The following is a 23,326-nucleotide window of genomic DNA, read 5'->3' as shown; positions in this document are numbered from 1 at the left end:
TGCTAATTACTGTGTTCTAATCAATTGTCTGTGGAGGCTCTAATATAGAAGATGCAGCAATTCAGCTGAGAACCTACCAGTGCCACAGATAACACGGGTGAGGACAGCACGAACATCTGTATATAAAGTGTGAAAACCTGGAAATAAAAGCTGTAATGGATGGATAGCGATAGAAAATGTCATTCTATAGGATTATTTTCCTCCAACCAGCTGTATGTTAGCTGTACCTCCTCCCGCCACCAGGCGGAGCTCTGCTCCCAGAATCTCTCACACTGCGAATACAACCACCAGTTCTGTCACTTTCATTTAGAACACGCCCTTTCCTCTCGCCGGCCAATCACTGCATGGAGTACGCGTCCACGCTACAGAGGTGACAGCTCTCGGCTGAGGAAGCAGGAAGTGTGCACTGTGCAGTGCTGGAAGCCGGCGAAGATGCCGGTAATAGCGCTGCTGGTGAATGTGGGCCTCTCGCTGCTGGGCGGCCTGGCAACGGCTGCACTGATCCCCGCCTTCCAGAGTCACTTCATAGCGGCGAGACTGTGCGGAGTGGACCTGAACAAGCCGAGCAAGAAGGAGATGTAAGTGTCTGCGCTGTGACTGCACAATGCTGGAGGGCTGGACAGGGCCGGGGCTGTGCGTTTTGCGCTGGGGGGAGGGGGCTGTGCGGTTTTGCGCTGGGGGGAGGGGGCTGTGCGGTTTTGCGCTGGGGGCTGTGCGGTTTTGCGCTGGGGGGAGGGGGCCGTGCGGTTTTGCGCTGGGGGGAGGGGGCCATGCGGTTTTGCGCTGGGGGGAGGGGGCCATGCGGTTTTGCGCTGGGGGGAGGGGGCCGTGCGGTTTTGCGCTGGGGGAGGGGGCCGTGCGGTTTTGCGCTGGGGGGAGGGGGCCGTGCGGTTTTGCGCTGGGGGGAGGGGGCCGTGCGGTTTTGCGCTGGGGGGAGGGGGCCGTGTGGTTTTGCGCTGGGGGGGGCCGTGCGGTTTTGCGCTGGGGGGAGGGGGCCGTGCGGTTTTGCGCTGGGGGGAGGGGGCCGTGTGGTTTTGCGCTGGGGGGAGGGGGCCGTGTGGTTTTGCGCTGGGGGGAGGGGGCTGTGTGGTTTTGCGCTGGGGGGGGCCGTGCGGTTTTGCGCTGGGGGGGGCGTGCGGTTTTGCGCTGGGGGGGGCGTGCGGTTTGCGCTGGGGGGGAGGGGGCTGTGCGGTTTGCATGGGAGGGCTTCTTTATAGATGGGAGGAAGAGCTAATATCAGATACAGACGTTCTGCTATAAGTTCTCCTCACTCTTAAGGCTCCTCCATAGAACTTTGTAAGCACCAACTGCCATCTCCTATCTCAGTAATGGGAAAGGCTGGGTTCATTGAAGACACATTTCACCTGTAAATAGAGAATTTTGAGACTTAAAGCAGCGATTTCTCCGATACAATGTATGGCCTCTTTCACACGTCCGTGAAAAACCACGCACATTTTTCACGGACGTGTCAAAGGTGCTTTTTGCCCTCCATGACCTGTGTTTATGGCACACGTGTGTTCTCCGTGTGTTATCTGTGATACCACATGGAGAACGGGAACTTTCTGCTCACCTGTCCCTGGCGTCGCTGTCCGTGGTGCTGATCTTCGGTCTCCGGTCCTGCAGACTCCCCGCTGCTGCTGCTTCTGGCCGCAGTGAAGTGAATATGCAATGAGCATAATGAGCGCCGGTCGGAAGCAAGTGACAGCAGCGGCAGAGACAGGAGGGCAGGAGAAGGGGAGTAAAGGTTTTTTTATTAATTTTCTCAGACACGTGTTTTCTCCGGCGCGTGTCACACGGAACACCACCGTATGGTCCGTTTGCGTTTCGTGTGACACCCGTGATACCGGAGAAAAACGGACATGTCTATGTGTGGCGCACACGGGCACATGTATGCTCCACATGTACACATGGTCCATGGCAGAATACGCACGTGAGCGCAGACCCATTAATTTAAATGGGTCTACTTGTGCCCGTGTCTCCGGTACATGAGGAAACGGACCAAACACGTATCGGAGACATGGACGTGTGAAAGAGGCCTATGACACAGTTTCCTATTCTCATTTACTATTGATTTAGGAGGGGGTGAAAACTATTAAAGCTGTGCACCCTCTATATTATATATATTTTATTTTAAATCTGACTACCGTGCTACTGACAGCAGGTACCAATGCCTCGTGATGGCTATCACAGGCGGAGGTGTCACGGATGGTGCTCTCCTTCTGGTTGGCTGCTGTCAGTCGCCACATCTAAGGGTTTGGATGTTTCCACCTTTACCCTGTTTTATTGCACAGACGTCCCCTGCAGGGGATGAGGTTGGTTGTTATTAACATTACATGCACAGCCCTATGGTGTTCACCCCTTATTCTTCTTTCCACAGCCCCGAGTCTCTCGGAGTGATCAGCGGCGCCGTTTTCCTGCTCATCCTGTTTTTCTTCATTCCGGTTCCATTTTTGAGTTGTTTCATTGAAGAGAAGTGTAAAGCGTTCCCCCATAATGAGGTGACATTTCTAAGCAGACGTATGAATCCTGACTCCGGGGCTTGGTCCCACAGGACCTATATTGTGCAGCAAAATGACACACGTTTAGGCCCCTACACATTAGACAGCTGTTACCTGAACATTTCATGGCTCTTCCCCTCCAGACTCCCCCATACTGAGAAACTCAGCTCCTGTTCTCTAGGCTTATTCCACCATGGGGCAAAAAGAAATTCCGATGTCCTCATCAGTTGGTGGACAGTTTGGAGACCCTCAGACACATCACATGGTCGGCCGATACCCCTGATATAGGTGGGATCAGCTGACTGTACTGTAGGTGGGCTATTTGTAGCTGATTCATCCTGATGAAAGTCCACTCCATTACATAAAAGGGTTTTCCCATGAAAAGATCCTGGAATAGTAATAGGTTTCATGAGTGGATGTTATATAAAGTGTTCCTGTGAGGAGATAATCTTATATATGTGTCCATTATCTCAGCACAGGAACATCTTATATAACATCCCATTGTAGAATTTCTTATAATTCCAAGATCTATTGATTAAAGCAACTTTGTTTTTGGAAACCCTTTACCTAAATGAGCTTGTGTAGACTCTGGCATCATACGATGTTTACCTGAGCAGGGGGAGTCTCCATCTCTGCAGCAACACGTCCTACATGTACGTATAGATGACACTTCATGACACGAGACATTATGGTTCTCCTCTATTTATTAAGATGCTGTGCACATTCTTGTGTATGGCTGTAAATCCACAGATCTGTGTGTACACGGTACACCCTAAATGCCACTTACAGCCCCAGGCACTTTTATTGTACTTTTTGTTGTGGATCTTCAGTGTAGACATTCAATCTTCACTTCTCATTCCCTGGCAAACCCTGAACTCTTGTAAATGCCCCTATGAGCTCTTGTGTGATATTGCTGACCACCTCCATCGTTGGACATCACTACTAAGCGTTTTTGTGTCTTTTTCCAGTTTGTTGCCCTTATTGGATCTCTTCTTGCCATTTGCTGTATGATATTTCTTGGTTTTGCTGATGACGTCCTCAATCTCCGCTGGCGGCATAAGCTATTGTTACCCACAGCGGCGTCACTGCCATTATTAATGGTCTACTTTACCACCTTTGGTAACACCACTATTGTAGTGCCCAAGCCCTTCAGGCCGATCCTCGGGCTTCATGTGGACTTGAGTAAGTATATTCATCTGAATTATTGAATTATGTGTGAATTATTATTATTGATGTATGGTAACATTTGGAGAGAAGACAGGCAGTTTTTAGTAACATTAGAATAATTACACCATTTTAGTAAAACGGGACCAAACTTGTGACAGGCGCTAAGCTTTCTTCATGTAGTTCATGCAAATTTGGAGATAAAGTTGGAGAAATCCATTTTTTAACTCCCACCCCTCTTGTTTGGGCCAACACTTTGAAAACCACATTATAAACTGTTAAGAGGGTAGGTTGTGGACATATCTAGTGCCTGCTGTAAAGTTTTATAAAATAAATGGAAAGTTGATATTTACATTTTGAATACCGTATTTTTCGTTTTATAAAATGCATCGGATTATAAAATGTACCCCAAATTTAGAGGAAAAAAAACCGGTACAAAAAATTATATATGGGGTCCTTTTTATAATCTGATGGTGTCTTACTGGAGGGGAGTCGGCAGCGGTGGTGGAGCGGGGTCACAGGAGGCAGGGGCGGTGGTGGAGTAGGCCGATGCTGCAGGCACTGCGGTGGGGTGGGGGCTGTGCTTGCTGCGTGGAGCAAGGCGATGAGGTGAGTGTCACGGATGCTCTGTCGGCGGTGCGGGCTTCAAAGAAATGGGCCCCGGAGTTGGCGCGTGCACATTTGGAGCTCTTGGCTCAACGACAAGCCAGGAGCTCCATCTGTGCACACACTATCTCTGCGCGCCATTATTTGAAGACAGAGCATCTGGGATACCCGCCACTCCACCCTGCCACACACAGCCACCCACACATGCAGGTGGCCTATTCTCCACCTCCCGGTAAGCTACATTTGGATTTTAAGACACACCCCTCATTTTCCTCCCTGCTCCAGGCAGTGGGTGGCCCGCACAGGCAGTGGGTGGCCCGCACAGGCAGTGGGTGGCCCGCACAGGCAGATTCTCCACCTCCCGATAAGCTACATTCGCATTTTAAGGCGCACCCCTCATTTTCCTCCCACATTTTTGGGATAAGAGTGCATTTTATAATACGAAAAATACGGTATATAACAAAAAAATAGCAAAATTGTAAGTTGTTGGCCAAGCTGTAAAAATGGTCTTGTTCTTTTTTTTTTTTTTTTTTTTTTTTTTTTTTTCCTTCTTTCTTTCTTATTTAGTGCCATTCAGAATGTTTAGTTGGGGGGATAAGGGGGGGGTGAACAGCTGTGTGGGAACACCAGAAAGTAAGGGGCGGACATGCCATATACCAATAAAACAGCTGTGGACTTGCCAAAAATGGTGGCTTCCTTGGCCCATTAGTTGTCTGCCGATCTGCTGACGTTTCCGGATGATGTCCTGCCATGTATCAGAGTATTGCACACAGCTCTACAGTCCCTGCTTTGTGCTGGAGATCGGCACGCCATCACTTTACACTTATCTCGTTCGCTCCTCTATAGTTTGGATACTGCTTTCTCTGAGTAACCTTCTGTTTATATATTTCCTCCCTTTTGCTAATAGGTGTCCTGTATTATGTCTATATGGGCATGCTGGCAGTCTTTTGTACCAATGCCATCAATATCCTGGCAGGAATCAATGGTCTGGAGGCTGGGCAGTCTCTGGTCATTGCTGGTTCCATAATCATCTTTAATATAGCAGAACTGAATGGTGAGTACTTGGGCTTTTGAGGGAGTACTTATTCTTAAGCGGGTGTCCTTTTTTCACTTGTTTAGAACACCCTACTCAAGGAGTGGAGGTGGTCACACACAGGGGGCTACATCCAATAGAAGGTATTTTACAAATTCCTTATTCTGCAATAGGCTCAGACTAAGTGTTTTTTATGAGTTTCCCATTTTACATCAGCAGATTTGCTAAAACTGCTGCACGTGTTTTGCCTGCTGAGAACAGGACTGTACAGGACATGAGAATAGCAGACATGGTCGTACCAGGGATAACAGAATAATAACAGCTATGATGCCACATCACTGTGCAGCCTTGTGGGTGGGTGGTTTTGCTTTGCAGGGAAGAATATTCCTTGCTAGGCCGACATGAATAGAAATTCACTGTGCACCATCAGTATATGGAGTGGGTGAGCAGCCTCGGTAGCTGAGCCCGCTCCATGCAGTGTGGGTGTGTTACAGAGCTGGCGGCACCCAACACTTATGACATTGGCTCTGGCTCCAGTCACAGCAGTTTAAGCTTTTAAAAGCCATTGTTAGGCATAATTGTGATATGTAAGATGGCGTCCGCCACTTCTGTCAGCCATCAGTCCTTGGCACAATGCCACAGCGGGGTGCTGATCGGTAGACCTGGCAGGCAGGGGATTTCTGCAGGGTCCTGTGTCTGCTGTTAGAAATCCTGTGACGCCCTGCCAAACATCCTAGAAAACACATTTGCGTGTCTCGGCTTTCTGCAGATCTCCTCTCACCTCCATCATCATGCTTGTATATATTTGCTGCAGTCGAGTGAGACTGCTTGCAAAAAAAAAAATACAACAAAACCTTCTTTTTGTAAGCGGCTTCTTTATTGCCAAGAGAGTAGGTTCTGCCTGCAGGAAAAAGACGCTGCAAAAAATGCAACATGTGAACGTAGCCTAACCGTGCAAAGGTGACACATTTTGCCATTGATCTGAGCTTGTACCCGTAGTCTCGTTGCTGTCCTCGTGCTTTTCTGCGGTGTTTGTATTTGGATATGATTCCACTTGTGTATGACTCGTGCGAGTCTGGCATCGGTATCACCCGGCATGGCACACACTCTCCTGACAGGAGCGCCTGGAAATACATGCAGCCGACCCGCTCGTGTCAGGAGAATGTGCACCGTTCCGGGTGATACCGATGGCAGACTCGCACGAGTCATACACAAGTGGGATCATACCCTTTAGGCGATTGTGCTGCTTTGTTACCCCCCTGAGGCTCCAGCACATTCACTTTGCTTCCTGCTTTCCAGGTGACTGCCGTGATGACCATCTCTTTTCTCTCTATCTTATTATTCCTTTCTTTTTCACCACATTGGGATTGCTGTACCATAACTGGTAAGAACTGCTTTTTGTATAACTTATTTTAAGAAAATGTGAAGTCTGCTATGCTGTGTCCCCACAATGAGTTTTTGATACACAAAATCATAGCATCTTACAGCAAAGTGGCTGGGATTTACAGATATTTCATGCCCACTGTGTTTTTTGTTTTTTTTTTTTGTTTTTATGACCTACAGTTTGTTTTTCAAATCCACAACATATCACTTTTCTCTTTCGGATACACCAAGATTTATATGCAAATTTTTCTGTCAGAATTGTATTAGGCTAGTTTCACACTTGCGTTGGGTTGAATCCGCTGGGTCCGTTGCTGCGTTGTTTTGACGCATCCGTTATTTTTGTGTTGTCAACGGATGCAACGGGTCCATTATTTCACAGGAATCAGTTAGCTGATTCCTGTGAAATAACGGACCTGTTGCATCCGTTAGGCGTCCGTCTAACGGAATGCGTCGGCTTTGTTTTTTGTTTTTTTTTCCCATTCTGGGCATGCTCAGTAGACATTAGCGGAATCCAGCGGCGGATTCCGTTGTAAAGCACTTTGCAACGGAATCTGCCACCATAGGGATCCATTATAACTATTGACGGATGTAACAGAATCCGCCGCTCTGCATCACTTAACGCAAGCAAATAACGTTACATGCTGCGTTCCTTCTGCCCAGCGGAAGCAACGCAGCGTCGTCCAGCGGAAGCAACGCAGGTACTTCTGGCACAATCTGTCATCCATTCAAGTCTATGAGAAACAGCGGAATTCGTTAACGGATTCCGCTGTTTTCCAAAACGGCGGATTGCGCTAGAAGGTAATTAACGCAAGTGTGAAACTAGCCTTAGATGCAGAAACTCTCCAGGTAAAAAATGTATGTGAACTATTGATCGGGGTCATTTGGATGTTTTTGGTTGTCATTATGATTTAGAAAGAGAAAACAGTAGTTTGACAATAAATGGCTTCACCCAACCACTGACTATGAGTGGAAAAAAGATTTTGTGTACCATTCATATTCTCTGAAAAGCAAAAAATCTGCCTGGGTATGTAAACTTTTGAACACAACTGTGTGTGTGTGTGTGTGTGTGTCACTGATTTTAATTTGAACTGTATCTTAAAAGGGCCCTTGACTCCACATTGTGGCAGGAGCCAGAGATCCGCTTGTCACTGCTTTCTTTACCTGCTTCCAGGGCTGTGAAATTAAGTTGTGGCGTCTGAGTTATTAATTATTGCGTAAAACTAATAGAAATGTTGCAACTACAGCTTTACAAAAACTATTTTGTTAGCAGTACTGGCTAACAATTTATTAATTCTTGTAGAAATGTATAGAAGTTTATAATCTATGGCTCTTGGATATGGCGATAAATAGAATCTATCCAAGCGTGATCTTGCCTAATTTACTACAGTAAACTTGTTCTTATCAATTAGCCACGTGTGGAAAAATAGGAGTCAAAACCTTATCTCCACAGCACGGCCTGCAGTGCCATATCTGGAAACTAAGCCGTAGATGGTACCCATTTAAATCAATAGGCTATCTGTATAATGCAGGGCAAGTTCTTCAGAGCCAAAGATGCACTCTATGTAAAAGCAATCAAATCTGGGAGAGTCACTCTTTATTACAAGGGTATCCCATGGACCTTCTCTGTTGTGGGGTATTCCAGGGAAATTCTCTATTGCGGCAATGTCGCAGGGACCTTCTCTGTTGCGGGGGTGTCCCAGGGAACTTCTCTGTTGCGGGGGTGTCCCAGGGAACTTCTCTGTTGCGGGGGTGTCCCAGGGAACTTCTCTGTTGCGGGGGTGTCCCAGGGAACTTCTCTGTTGCGGGGGTGTCCCAGGGAACTTCTCTGTTGCGGGGGTGTCCCAGGGAACTGCTCTGTTGCGGGGGTATCCTTTGCTGAGGTTTTATGCGGCTGCTCCTTGCAACACTTGCCACTACAAAGAGCGGGTGTTACTACTTTTATCTATTTCAGTTTCCTAAGCCTGAAGTAACACAAGATTGATCGTGGGTACACTGTAGTTTTTGTACAAGCATTATGTCTACTGTATTGTACCGTCTGCTGGTTGTATTTTTTCCTTTCTGAATATTTTCCTTCCCCAGGTATCCTTCCAGAGTCTTTGTTGGTGACACATTTTGTTACTTTGCGGGGATGACTTTTGCTGTAGTTGGAATCATTGGACACTTCAGTAAAACTATGCTACTCTTCTTCATTCCTCAAGTGCTGAACTTCTTATATTCACTGCCACAGTTACTGCACATTATCCCTTGTCCACGTCACCGCCTGCCAAGGTAAGGCTATGTGCCCACGTTGCTTTTTTTTCAGCACAAAAAAAGCAGCTTTTTGCTGCCATTGATGTGAGCTTGTACCCGTAGTCTCGTTGCGTTTCTTTTCATGCTTTTTTCATGCTTCTTTTCATGCTTTCTTGCTTTTTTTCTTGCTTTTTTTCATGCTTCTTTTCATGCTTTTTTCCATGCTTTCGTGCTTTTTTTCATGCTTTTTTTCATGCTTCTTTTCATGCTTTTTTTGCTACTATTGAATGCTTGTTTCAGCTCATTAAAGTTGGATGTGGAAAAAAGAGGTGTTCTGATGTAATTTCCTTGTTCAACCCATTTTCTTCAATCTCCATTTTGGAATAAAAGTGATAGGAAAATGATGATCTATTAGATCGTTTACTGGCGCCACTATTCACCGGCTCATTCAGGTGAATAGCGGCGGTGGGAATCAGGTGCTCGGAGATCACCGTTGCTATAGTAACCCTCTAATTAGGTTACTATGGCAATGGTGGCAGTGGTGACGTCACCGCTTAGCAACCCACAGTCTTTGCTCACATATTGAGTGATTAGACAGCACGAGGAGCAGAAGCGTTCTTCCTCCCCCGTACTTTCTGATATAGCAGAGCTAGATCAGTGACAGAAGACCAGGATCGAGGAGGGGCGAGAGGGAGTAATAAAGATGGAGTCCCTAAGTGTGTCTGTGTATTTATTTCTAATAAAGTATTTTCTTCGGCGCTCCATTGGGAGACCCAGACGATTGGGTGTATAGCTACTGCCTCCGGAGGCCACACAAAGCATTACACTAAAAAGTGTAAGGCCCCTCCCCTTCTGGCTATACACCCCCGTGGGATCACGGGCTGCTCAGTTTTCAAGCTTTGTGCGAAGGAGGTCAGACATCCACGCATAGCTCCACTGTTTAGTCAGCAGTAGCTGCTGACTATATCGGATGGAAGAAAAGAGGGCCCATGCTAAAGGGCCCCCAGCATGCTCCCTTCTCACCCCACTCTTGTTGGCGGTGTTTAAGGTTGAGGTACCCATTGCGGGTACGGAGGCTGGAGCCCACATGCTGTTTTCCTTCCCCATCCCCCTGAGGGCTCTGGTGAAGTGGAATCTTACCGGCCTCCAGACTCTGAGGCCGGGCTCCATCCACAGACCTGGAGATCCTGCTGGATACGGAGCTGGGTACCGTCAGGGACAAGGCCCTGCAACATTCAGGTACTCTGTGTCCCCGTACAGACAGGCACGGACACACTCCAGCGTTGCTGGGTGTTCTAGTGCGCCGGGGACAGTAGCGCTGCGCGCTTGGGTTATACTCACTGCAGCTTAGCTGAGTGAGTTTATGTGTGGGGAACTACCGCGCCGGCCGCCATGGAGACTGCGGCGCGGCTGAGACTTGTGGTGCGCCGGGGACTTCGCGCCGACCGTGCTTTTACGACGGCAGCGCTGATAAATCTAGTCCCCGGCTTCTGCGGCCTAGTTGCGTTTCGTTCCCGCCCCCAGCCCTGTCAGTCAGGGAAGGGGAGAGACGCTGTACAATAGTCAGCGCCGAGGGCTGGAGTCTTATTTACATACTCCAGCCCTCTCACTGGGCACAGTGGGACGCCAGTTTCCCGCTCTTTGTCTGCAGCACGCCCACGGCCCGCCCCTCTTCACAGGACGCCGGCAGCCATTCCTGCACGCAGTCTGAGCTGGAGAACGGACATAGCCCTGGGAGACCCAGACAGGGGATTCTGGCGACCACACACCCGCTGTTAGGCGGGCGCTAAGCAGCACCTAGGTGCTGACCCCACTAGTGCCACAGTGTTGTTTTGTGTACTTTTGTTTGTACCTATATATATTGCACTGTACGGTCGCTTCTTGGCTTATACCCCTATATTGCTCTGAGGAGACAACAGCATGTCATCCGCAAAAAGCAAGGGTGCCAAGGCACGGGCTTCATATGCTGCCTGTACCGCATGTGGGGCTGATCTACCGGCAGGTTCCCCTGACCCCCATTGTGTGCAATGTTCGGTCCCTGTGCCACTTCGTCAGCCGGAGTCTATGCTAGTAGTGGCCCAGGCAGAGACGCCTGTGAACCCTGCCCCGGTGACGGGGACAGAGTTTGCAGTTTTTGCTGATAAGATGTCTGTGACTATGACAAAAATTCTAGAAACCTTGCAGTCCAGGCCGGTCACTCAGACCATGGGCACTGCTGATTCAATGTTCCCCGGTCCCCCTCAGTTGGAACTAATCCGTGCTCCAAGGGGGTCCCAGACATCACAGGCTGAAGGCTCTGACTCGGACGACAGTCCCAGGCAGCCTAAGCGAGCTCGCTGGGAGAGACCCTCGGCGTCATCACGCTGGTCAGGGTCTCAGCGAGAGGATTCTCTGTATGATGAGACAGAACTAGGTGATCAGGAGTCAAATCCTGAGACTGCTCTCAACCTGGATACCCCTGATGGTGACGCCATGGTGAATGATCTTATAGCGGCCATCAATAGACTGCTGGATATTTCTCCTCCAGCGGAGGAGGCAGCAGCACAGCAGGAGAAATTCCATTTTAGGTATCCCAAACGTAAATTGAGCTCTTTTCTGGACCACGCGGACTTCAGAGAAGCAGTCCAGAAACACCATGCTTATCCAGATAAGCGTTTCTCCAAACGTCTTAAGGATACACGTTATCCCTTTCCCCCTGACGTGGTCAAACGCTGGACCCAGTGTCCAAAGGTGGACCCCCCAATCTCCAGGCTTGCGGCTAGATCCATAGTTGCAGTGGAAGATGGGGCTTCACTTAAAGATGCCAATGACAGACAGATGGACCTTTGGTTGAAATCTGTCTATGAAGCTATCGGCGCGTCGTTTGCTCCAGCATTCGCAGCCGTGTGGGCACTCCAAGCTATTTCAGCTGGTCTGGCGCAGGTGGACTCTATCATACGTCCATCAGTGCCGCAGGTGGCGTCCTTGACCTCGCAAATGTCTGCGTTTGCGACTTACGCTATCAATGCGGTCTTGGACTCTACCAGCCGTACGTCAATGGCGTCCGCCAACTCGGTGGTTTTACGCAGAGCCTTATGGTTAAAGGAATGGAAAGCAGATTCTGCTTCCAAAAAATGCTTAACCAGTTTGCCATTATCTCAAGACAGGCTGTTTGGTGAGCAATTGGCGGAAATCATTAAACAGTCCAAGGGTAAGGACTCTTCCTTACCCCAGCCCAGATCAAGCAAACCTCAACAGTGGAAGGGACAGTCGAGGTTTCGGTCCTTTCGAGGTTCGGGCAGGACCCAATTCTCCTCGTCCAAAAGGACTCAGAAGGAGCAGAGGAGCTCAGATTCCTGGCGGACTCACTCACGCCCAAAGAAAGCAGCCGGAGGAACCGCTTCCAAGCCGGCTGCCTCATGACTTTCGGCCTCCTCTCTCCGCATCCTCGGTCGGTGGCAGGCTCTCCCGCTTTTGCGGCATTTGGCTGCCACAGGTCAAAGACCGGTGGGTAACAGACATTTTGTCTCACGGGTACCGGATAGAGTTCAGTTCTCGTCCTCCGCCTCGGTTCTTCAGAACTTCCCCACATCCCGACCGAGCCGATGCTCTTCTGCAAGCGGTGTGCTCGCTAAGGGCAGAGGGAGTGGTGATCCCTGTTCCTCTTCAGGAACGAGGTCAAGGTTTTTACTCCAATCTGTTTGTGGTGCCAAAAAAGGACGGCTCTTTCCGTCCTGTTCTGGACCTAAAACTGCTCAACAAGCACGTGAAAACCAGGCGGTTCCGGATGGAATCCCTCCGCTCCGTCATTGCCTCGATGTCTCAAGGAGATTTCCTAGCATCAATAGACATCAAAGATGCTTATCTCCACGTGCCGATTGCTCCAGAGCACCAGCGTTTTCTACGCTTCGTTATAGGAGACGAACACCTTCAGTTCGTAGCCCTGCCATTTGGTCTGGCGACAGCCCCACGGGTTTTCACCAAGGTCATGGCAGCAGTGGTAGCAGTCTTGCACTCTCAGGGACACTCGGTGATCCCTTACTTGGACGATCTACTTGTCAAGGCACCCTCTCAAGAGGCATGCCAACACAGCCTGAACGTTGCGCTGGAGACTCTCCAGACTTTCGGGTGGATCATCAACTTTTCAAAGTCAAATCTGTCACCGACCCAATCGCTAACATATCTTGGCATGGAGTTTCATACTCTCTCAGCGACAGTGAAGCTTCCGATGGACAAGCAGCGTTCACTACAGACAGGGGTGCACTCGCTCCTTCAAGGCCAGTCGCACCCCTTAAGACGCCTCATGCACTTCCTGGGGAAGATGGTGGCAGCAATGGAGGCAGTCCCGTTTGCGCAGTTTCATCTGCGCCCACTTCAATGGGACATTCTCCGCCAATGGGACGGGAAGTCGACGTCCTTAGACAGGAAAGTCTCCCTTTCCCAGACGACCAAGGACTCTCTTCAATGGTGGCTTCTTCCCACCTCATTATCACAAGGAAGGTCCTTCCTACCCCCATCCTGGGCGGTGGTCACGACAGACGCGAGTCTGTCAGGGTGGGGAGCAGTTTTTCTCCACCACAGGGCTCAGGGTACGTGGACTCAGCAGGAGTCCACCCTTCAGATCAATGTTCTGGAAATCAGGGCAGTGTATCTTGCCCTACAAGCCTTCCAGCAGTGGCTGGAAGGAAAGCAGATCCGAATTCAGTCAGACAACTCCACAGCGGTGGCATACATCAACCACCAAGGCGGGACACGCAGTCGGCAAGCCTTCCAGGAAGTCCGGCGGATTCTGATGTGGGTGGAAGCCATGGCCTCCACCATCTCCGCAGTTCACATCCCCGGCGTAGAAAACTGGGAAGCGGACTTCCTCAGTCGCCAGGGTATGGACGCAGGGGAATGGTCCCTTCACCCGGACGTGTTTCAGGAAATCTGTCGCCGCTGGGGAAGGCCGGACGTCGACCTAATGGCGTCCCGGCACAACAACAAGGTCCCAACTTTCATGGCACGGTCTCGCGATCACAGAGCTCTGGCGGCAGACGCCTTAGTGCAAGATTGGTCGCAGTTCCAACTGCCCTATGTGTTTCCCCCTCTGGCACTCTTGCCCAGAGTGCTACGCAAGATCAGGTCCGATTGCCGCCGCGTCCTGCTCGTCGCCCCAGACTGGCCGAGAAGGTCGTGGTATCCGGATCTGTGGCATCTCACGGTCGGCCAACCGTGGGCGCTACCAGACCGGCCAGACTTACTGTCACAAGGGCCGTTTTTCCATCTGAATTCTGCGGCCCTGAACCTGACTGTGTGGCCATTGAGTCCTGGATACTAGCATCTTCAGGATTATCTCAAGGGGTCGTGGCCACCATGAGACAGGCTAGGAAGCCCACGTCTGCTAAGATCTACCACAGAACGTGGAAGATTTTCTTATCCTGGTGCTCGGCACAGAGAGTGTCCCCCTGGCCATTTGCATTGCCTACTTTTCTTTCCTTCCTGCAATCTGGTTTGGAAAAAGGCTTATCGCTCGGCTCCCTTAAAGGGCAAGTCTCAGCGCTATCGGTATTTTTTCAGAAGCGTCTAGCACGACTTCCTCAGGTACGCACGTTCCTGCAGGGGGTTTGTCACATCGTCCCTCCGTACAAACGGCCGTTAGATCCATGGGATCTGAACAGGGTACTAGTTACTCTCCAGAAGCCGCCCTTCGAGCCTCTGAAGGATGTTTCACTTTCTCGACTTTCACAGAAAGTGGCCTTTCTGGTAGCGGTCACGTCTCTTCGGAGGGTATCCGAGCTGGCAGCGCTGTCATCCAAAGCTCCCTTCCTGGTTTTTCACCAGGACAAGGTAGTGCTGCGCCCGATTCAGGAGTTTCTCCCTAAGGTGGTATCCTCTTTTCATCTCAATCAGGATATCTCCTTGCCTTCCTTTTGTCCTCATCCAGTTCATCGGTATGAAAAGGATTTGCATTTGTTGGATCTCGTGAGAGCACTCAGAATCTACATTTCCCGCACGGCGCCCCTGCGCCGCTCGGATGCACTCTTTGTCCTTGTCGCTGGTAAGCGCAAAGGATCGCAGGCTTCCAAATCCACCCTGGCTCGATGGATCAAGGAACCAATTCTTGAAGCCTACCGTTCTGCTGGGCTTCCGGTTCCATCAGGGCTGAAGGCCCATTCTACCAGAGCCGTGGGTGCGTCCTGGGCATTACGACACCAGGCTACGGCTCAACAGGTGTGCCAGGCAGCTACCTGGTCGAGTCTGCACACTTTCACCAAACATTATCAGGTGCATACCTACGCTTCGGCGGACGCCAGCCTAGGTAGAAGAGTCCTGCAGGCGGCGGTTGCCTCCTCGTAGGAGAGGGCTGTTTTGCAGCTCTAACTTGAGGTATTACTTTACCCACCCAGGGACTGCTTTTGGACGTCCCAATCGTCTGGGTCTCCCAATGGAGCGCCGAAGAAGAAGGGAATTTTGTTACTTACCGTAAATTCCTTTTCTTCTAGCTCCAATTGGGAGACCCAGCACCCGCCCTGTTTCCTTCGGGATTTTTGTTTTTTTCGGGTACACATGTTGTTCATGTTGAACGGTTTCAGTTCTCCGATGTTACTTCGGATTGAATTTGTTTAAACCAGTTATTGGCTTTCCTCCTTCTTGCTTTAGCACTAAAACTGAGCAGCCCGTGATCCCACGGGGGGTGTATAGCCAGAAGGGGAGGGGCCTTACACTTTTTAGTGTAATGCTTTGTGTGGCCTCCGGAGGCAGTAGCTATACACCCAATCGTCTGGGTCTCCCAATTGGAGCTAGAAGAAAAGGAATTTACGGTAAGTAACAAAATTCCCTTCTTTTTCTGTGTGGTGTTTATTTTAACACTTTTTTTATTGGAGATTCTTAATGGCCGGGTCAAACTTCGCCTGACATTAAGAATCTCGGACTTAATACCAGCTGGTAAAACAAAGCTGGTATTAAAGCCTTATTACCCAGCGTGCCACCCGACACCAGGTCCGCTGGAAGAGTTGGATACAGTGCCAGAAGATGGCGCTTCTATGAAAGCACCATTTTCTGGGGCAGCTGCAGACTGCAGTATGCAGCAGGGGGCCTAGAAAGCTTGGGCCACTCTGCACTGCAGATTCCAGTCCCTAGCTGTCTGGTTGTACCTGGCTGGACACAAAAATTGGGCGAAGTCCACGTCATTTTTTTTTTTTAGTTTTTTGGCAATAAAACCCTCAAGAAAATATTGCTTCCCTGGATTTTCCATTGCCAGTGAAGGTAACTCCAAGCAGTAGACGTTAGCAGCCAGTAGCTGTTTGGGTTACCCTTAGCTAGCAATAGAAAATGCAGCGGGAGCCTACGCATTTATTTTCTTTACCCCTAACCCTTTTGGGTTATGTGTTTGTTTTTTGTTTTAGTGAATTTAAAAAAAAATAAATAAATCGACATGGGCTTCGCCATATTTTTGTATGCCAGCCAGGTACAGCAGGCAGGTACGGGCTGCCCCCAACCCCCGGCTGCCTATTTGTACCCAGCTGGGAACCAAAAATATAGGGAAGCCCTTTTTTTAATTATTTCATGAATTTCATAAAATAATTAAAAAAAAAAAAACACAACATGGGCTTCGCCAAATGTATGTGTCCAGCCAGGTACAACTAGGCAGCTGGGGACTGGAGTCCACAGCACAGGGTGGCCCAAGCTTTCTGGGCCCCCCCGCTGCAAATTGCAGTCTGCAGCCGCCCCAGAAAATGGCGCGTTCATAGGAAGTGCCATCTCCTGGCGCTGTATCCAACTCTTCCAGTGGCCATGGTATTGTGTGGCTCGCTGGGTAATAATGGGGTTAGGGCCAGCTTTGTATTATCAGCTGGCCCTAAGCCTGAAATTCATGGTGTCACGCCAATATTAAACATAGCCACCATGAATTTGTAGTAAAGATAAAAAAAACACAACACAGAGAAAAGTATTTTTTATTAGAAATAAAACACAACACAATTAGTGACTCCATCTTTATTGAACTAAAGAACCCCCCTCCGCCATAGTCCTGGGTCGAGGGTCCCGCGATGTCCAATCCGGATCCAATATCATCTGATCAGAAGGCAAACTGATCAGATCTGATTGGTTTGCCTTCCGATTAGATGATATTGGATTCAGGTCTTTGAACCTGACACAGGTTCAAGAACCTGAATCAGATTACACTTCAGCTGATTGTCTAAAAGTCCCATGGGCTCGAGGACCCGCCAGTAAGCAGCTGATGCTGTCACCTGATGGCATCATCTGATTGTTTACGTCCAGCTGTGAAAAGCCTGCCGGCTTCTTAACAATCAGCTGCTTACCGGCGGGTCCTGGAGCCCATCGGACGTGACCCGGGAGTCTGCAGAGAGATGAGTAAGGTGCAGAGTTCATCCCAGCAGCGGATCTCCAGGAAACCCCGGTGATCCTCTTACATAAACTGTATTCAACTTGTGACATCCCCGGACCTCCCTGTAGAGTGGTGTCATAAAACACCGCAAGAATTCTGAATGCCTGGTGCACGGCACAAGGTGAACACAGCTCATGCAGGAGGATCACTGGGGTTTTTCGGGGTTCACCTTGACGTCAGCGGGGGTTCCCTGCATTTATGTTGCATAGACTGTGCAACAGGCATTCAGTATTCTTGCAGTGTTTTACCACGACATCTCTCTGCAGGGAAGTCCGGGGATGTCAGGAGGTGAATACAATTAATTAAGGAGGAATACCGGGGGAAGTTTCCTGGAGATCCCCCGCTGGGATGAACTATTTACCCTGTGACATCAGCGGGGGACCCTGCATTGTTTACCGCGACGTGTCCCTGCAGGGAAGTTCGGGGATGTCACAAGGTGAATACAATTCATGCATGGGGATTGCCGAGGAATTACTTTCCCCAAACCCCCCTCCCCGTTCCTGTAGATCCCAGCTGGGATAAACTCCTTTACCTTGTGACGTCAGCGGGGGGGGGGGGGCCTACATTGTTTACCGGGACATCTCGCTGTACAAGTTCGGGGATGTCACAAGGTGAATACAATTCATACAGGAGGATTACTGTGGGATTTCCTGGAGATCCCCTGCTGGATGAACTCTTTACCTTGTGACGTCAGTGGGGGGTCCCTGCAGAGGTGTCGTGGTAAACAATGGGAGATAAGGAAATAGCTGCCGACGCTGGCTATGTGGCATTCTTCTATGAAGGAATCTACATAGCCATAGCTTTCTTTTCTTCCTAGAAACGCCCAAACGCATAAAATATAAAGCAACGTGGGCATTACACATGCGTTTTTTCCTGCTTTTTTTCCCCTACTCCATTGAAGTCAATTGGGGAAAAAAGCAGGAAAAAAACGCTAAAACAATTTGACATGTTGCTTCTTTTTTCAGCAAAAAGAAAAGAAAAAAAGCAACTGAAAAAGAAGCAACGTGGGCACAGCAAGTCCCGATTCTCATAGACTTTGCTGGGATGCTTTTTCCTTGCTTCTATTGATTAAAAATAGCAATAAAAAACGCTATAAAACGCTCTGTGGGCACAAGGCCTAACTCTTCATCTCTGGTGCACTCTTCTAACAGTGATTGTCTCATCATAGACAACCTTTATCATTTTGGGAGGCAAAGTTGTTATACATTTTTTCATGTCCATAAACTCTACTGTAAGGGTGGGCATTTAATTTTCCAGAGGGTCCACATGAGACCATGACTGGTGTGGAGGACCAAACCAATAGGCTGAAATTAATGCTGCTCAATATTAATATTTAACATATTTCATATTAATATTAAGCAGAATTAAGTATGCTGCCACCCCCCTATGTACCGTATGAGCACACACACAGCACTCTACGTACAGTATGAACCTCCACATAGCTCCCTATATACCATATGGGCCCACACCGACCCCTATATACAGTATAAACCTCCACATAGCCCCTTATATACAGTATGACACCCCATATAACCTCCTAAATACAGCATGAACCCCCACATAGCTTAGTATATACAGCATGAGCCCACATATAGCCTCCCATATACACTGTGACCCCCCCCACACAGCGTCTTATATACTCTGAGCCCCATATAGCCTCTGTTATATACATTGACTCCTGCATAGCTTCACATATACCTGAGCCCCACATAGTCTCCTATATACATAAGCCCCACATAGCCATCTATATTCAGTATGTGCACATACACATATGAAAAAAAAAAAACCACCACATACTCTCCTCTCTCCAATTCCTCCCCCGCTCTGTTGCACTGACCATCAGCACAGCTGTCTCATGCTCATTGGTGGAAGAAGTGACCGGTGACCCCTCCTCTACCAATGTATTCTCCGCTATCCGCATCCTGTGGGTAACCGTGACATACGGTGTTGGGCACTGGCCAGGCAGAGAGGGCACAGTGCGGACCACTGTTTTAGCCTTTCTGTTGTCTTGGTCCACGAGTCGGACTGGAACAGCTAGAGGATCGGATGTGGCCCACAGGCCGCACTTTTTTCAGCCCTGCTCTACAAGGTGGTTGTAATGGAACAACCTCTTTTAGGTCAAGTTCATGTGTATTTCACAGTCCATAACTGAAGTGCAGCTCTCAGACTGACCGCAGGTCTCTTGGCCCTAACTTATGTGTGTCTGAGACTGTAAGTTCGGGACAGAAGCCCAAGTTCAATCTGGGCATTTTGGTCATTTATAGATCATGAAATACACTCATGTCAACCTGGCCTTAGTCTTCTTTTCATTGGTGTCATGACCTCAATTTTTACACCAGTACTGATTGATAAACAGATCTATTATGATCCATAATGAATAATTGGGTTTTTGGGGTTTTTTTTCCTCCATTGACTTACAATGGGTCAGTTTTCTGTGAGCTACACTATTCTCACCATAGTGATAAAATAATGAATGTGTGTACAAAGCCTTAAGGCTACTTGAGACGCAGCGTCATCGCTAGCGCTGTCGCTGGTGAAAGCACCCGACCCCATCGGTTGTGTGTCACGGGCAAATCGCTGCCCGTGGCGCACAACATCGCTAGGACCCGTCACACGTACTTACCTACCTAGCGATGTCGCTGTGGCCGGCAAACCGCCTCCTTTCTAAGGGGGCGGTTCGTCCGGCGTCACAGCAACGTCACACGGCAGCCGTCCAATAGAAGCGGAGGGGCGTAGAGCAGCCAAAAGAAAGTGACGCCCCACCTCGTTGCCGGAGGACGCAGGTACGTTGTTGTTCATCGTTCCTGGGGTGTCACACGTAGCGATGTGTGCTGCCTCAGGAACGACTAACAACCTGCGTCCTGCAACAGTAGCGATATTTGGGATTAGAAAGACGTGTCAACGATCAACGATTAGGTGAGTAATTTTGATCGTTAGCGGTCGTTCGTACGTTTCACACGCAACGATGTCGCTAATGAGGCCGGATGTGCGTCACGAATTCCGTGACTCCAACGACATCTCATTAGCGATGTCGTTGCATGTAAAGCCCCCTTAAGTCCTGTACCCATCATATGAACAAGCTGTATACCTTATTACACATGTATGAGATGAGTGGTGACCAGTACAGATGAGCATCTCCTTATACACATCATCATTCTCTGCTATATAACCACAAGTGCCTGTATATTTCTTAAGGTTTGACCGCAGCACAGGAAAACTGAATATGAGCTACTCCAAATTCAAGATAAAAGATCTGTCAGTAACTGGATCTCTTGTTATAAAGGTAACAGATGGATATACTGTATATACACCACGTGTCTGCAGGAATAATCATCAGAGCGCTGTCCGTATTCGGATTTCTGTTCCTTCTATTCCCTATATTTAGGTTGCAGAGGTTCTTCGTGTTGTTGACATCAGACCGCAGGCTGATGAAGAATTCGTGGAGATGAGTAATTTAACTCTCATTAACTTTGTGCTGATGATCATTGGGCCAACGCAAGAGAAATATCTGACCATACTGTTACTTCTCATCCAGGTGAGCAGAATAGGCATCTGAGGGTTTTCCCCTTATTCCCACTACAATAGATGGATAGACCCTTATATTAATATCAGTACTAGCTATAATTCAGGGATTGCAGAAAAGCACAGAGTGACATAGTTGTAGAAGGACATGGACTGCACATCCAAAAATCATATGGTCATGTAATGTATAGGCAAAAATGTATAAAACTGAACATGAGGTTCTTGGTGTAACATTCTGACCAGACTGTGTGAAGCCACTGCCACGTCACGGCGAACCCTTCAGGGCGTCCCGAAGTTTTAATAGCCTTAATTTTTGCCCAGCAGCACAAGATCAACTGATAATTTTTGGATGTGCAGTCCATGTTTTTCTGTAGCTATGTTCCATTCCAAGACCTGTCCCGTTTGTCTTACTTCTCCCATTTGGCACAGGCATTTTTAATTTGCAGGAGACTGCAAAAAGGGGTTCTGCCTATTTTTGCCTTCAGTTCACATTCTGAGAGCCTGTAACAGGTCAGTTTTCCAGCTACTTTCACTTAGTGTTGATGTGGTGTCGGCCATTGTTGCTATGGTTTTGTGTCTTGGGTGGGGTGGCCTGGAGTTATGGGGACTCAGCCGCACAGCAGGTGCTGTGAGACACCAGGTCGCCTACCCTGCCGGTGCACTGTCGCTGTGGTTGGCACGTTGCACCGCACCTTTAAGCCTATTAAGTGTCAGGGATGCACTGAGAAGTTCACTGTGGCATGGCACTGGGCTTCATACAGTCTGATCAGAATGTTAAACTAAAAGAACCTCATGTTCAGTTGTATTTATTTTTACGTAGATCCACGTATGATTTTTGGATGTGCTTTTATGATATAGACATGGACTGGTCATAGTGATGGTGCACTGACAACAGAACCTCTTGTTGTGTCTGTCGTTCTTCACACCCAGCATTATTCTTTGACAATGCTTTTCAGTGATGTAGAAGTGAATGTCTAATGCTGTGGGTGGTGAAGTCTTTTTTGAGCCCTATTCCAGAAGTGTGAACATTGGAAGAGTTCAGGGCACCTCTTCACTACAGTGATCATGGGGGTAAAGGGGAAATAGTCACAATCCTCTTTTAATGTATAGCACACATGTAAAGAAGTTCACTGGTGTGCTTGAATTGCTGCTAGTTCTCAGAACTGAGGTCTTCCATAATTCACTTTGATAGCTGCCTCGGCCGCTCGCAGCCTCTGACATCCCTGGTCTGGATAGGCAGCTCCGGGCACTCTACGCCGCTCCGAGAAGCAGTGCCTGTAGGTGCCGATGGTTTTGATGTTGGGTGACCTATTCCACCGCCCACCCTGCTATTGGTGCTAGTGCACAAGTGATTTTCCTGTGGCTGTGGGGAAAGAATTGCAGGATTCATTAGTATTTTTCTAATTTAAAAATAAGTTGAAATGACAGTTGTCAGTTAAAGTAAAACATTGTTAGTGTAGGATTTATATACACCACGTCTGTATGCACACAATTACCAAACCTCTCAGCGATCACATGCCAGAAAACATGAGGTATGGACTTGCTAAACCGCCTCTTAAGCCTAAGGGTTAGATGTACAACTGCTCATATTCACTTTTCTTTAGTGGAGAAACAATTGAAAAAGAGAATTTTGTTACTTACCGTAAATTCTTTTTCTTATAGTTCCGTATTGGGAGACCCAGACCATGGGTGTTTAGCTTCTGCCTCCGGAGGACACACAAAGTACTACACTTAAAAGTGTAGCTCCTCCCTCTGAGCCTATATACCCCCTGGTAGCCAGTCCTAGCCAGTTTAGTGCAAAAGCTGAAGGAGAATAGCCACCCACAAGTAGAACCGAGTAAGAACCGGAACAACCGGAGACTCTGTCCACGACAACAGCCGGTGATAACACACGGAACAAGAAAATTGCCAACAGGCAACAGGGAGGGAGCTGGGTCTCCCAATACGGAACTATAAGAAAAAGAATTTACGGTAAGTAACAAAATTCTCTTTTTCTTTATCGTTCCTTTGGGAGACCCAGACCATGGGACGTTCCAAAGCTGTCCCCGGGTGGGAATAAACAGAAAAAACTAAGAAGTAGGCGGAGCCTAACTTCACAAGTGGGCGACAGCCGCCTGAAGGATGCGTCTGCCCAAGCTCGCATCTGCCGAAGTATGAGCATGCACTTGGTAGTGCTTCGAAAAGGTATGCAGGCTAGTCCAAGTGGCAGCCTGACAGACTTGTTGAGCCGTAGCCTGGTGCCTAAAAGCCCAAGAGGCACCGACAGCTCTGGTCGAGTGTGCTTTGATCCCCGGCGGGGGAGGCACCTGAGTACTCTGGTAGGCGTCCGAAATGGTCGATCTAATCCAACGGGCCAAGGTCGGCTTAGAAGCAGAGAGACCCTTGCGCCGCCCTGTGGTTAGCACAAAAAGAGAGGTACACCGCCTAAGCGCAGCGGTGCGAGCCACATAAATCCGGAGAGCACGCACCAGATCTAGAGTATGCAGCGCTTTCTCAAAGCGATGAACAGGGGCCGGACAGAAG

At 48.8% G+C, this 23,326-nt stretch overlaps 1 protein-coding gene across 1 annotated transcript in view; it reads left to right on the top strand.

The window, feature by feature from the left end:
• Positions 1-353: 353 nt before the first annotated feature.
• The window catches only part of DPAGT1 (dolichyl-phosphate N-acetylglucosaminephosphotransferase 1), a 31,203-nt gene continuing 8,230 nt past the window's right edge, over positions 354-23,326 (top strand). Inside the window, exons 1-8 of the mRNA XM_075327633.1 lie at positions 354-578; positions 2,378-2,498; positions 3,467-3,680; positions 5,176-5,322; positions 6,601-6,685; positions 8,764-8,952; positions 20,477-20,564; positions 20,667-20,816. Coding sequence (XP_075183748.1) covers positions 433-578; positions 2,378-2,498; positions 3,467-3,680; positions 5,176-5,322; positions 6,601-6,685; positions 8,764-8,952; positions 20,477-20,564; positions 20,667-20,816 — 1,140 coding nt within the window. The 5' untranslated portion in view covers positions 354-432. The remainder of the gene's footprint in view (positions 579-2,377; positions 2,499-3,466; positions 3,681-5,175; positions 5,323-6,600; positions 6,686-8,763; positions 8,953-20,476; positions 20,565-20,666; positions 20,817-23,326) is intronic.

Source organism: Anomaloglossus baeobatrachus, chromosome 11 (genome assembly GCF_048569485.1).
Source record: "Anomaloglossus baeobatrachus isolate aAnoBae1 chromosome 11, aAnoBae1.hap1, whole genome shotgun sequence".
Classification (NCBI taxonomy): domain Eukaryota; kingdom Metazoa; phylum Chordata; class Amphibia; order Anura; family Aromobatidae; genus Anomaloglossus; species Anomaloglossus baeobatrachus.
The sequence above is the reverse complement of the archived record's forward strand: the minus strand, read 5'-3'. Positions and strand labels throughout refer to the sequence as shown.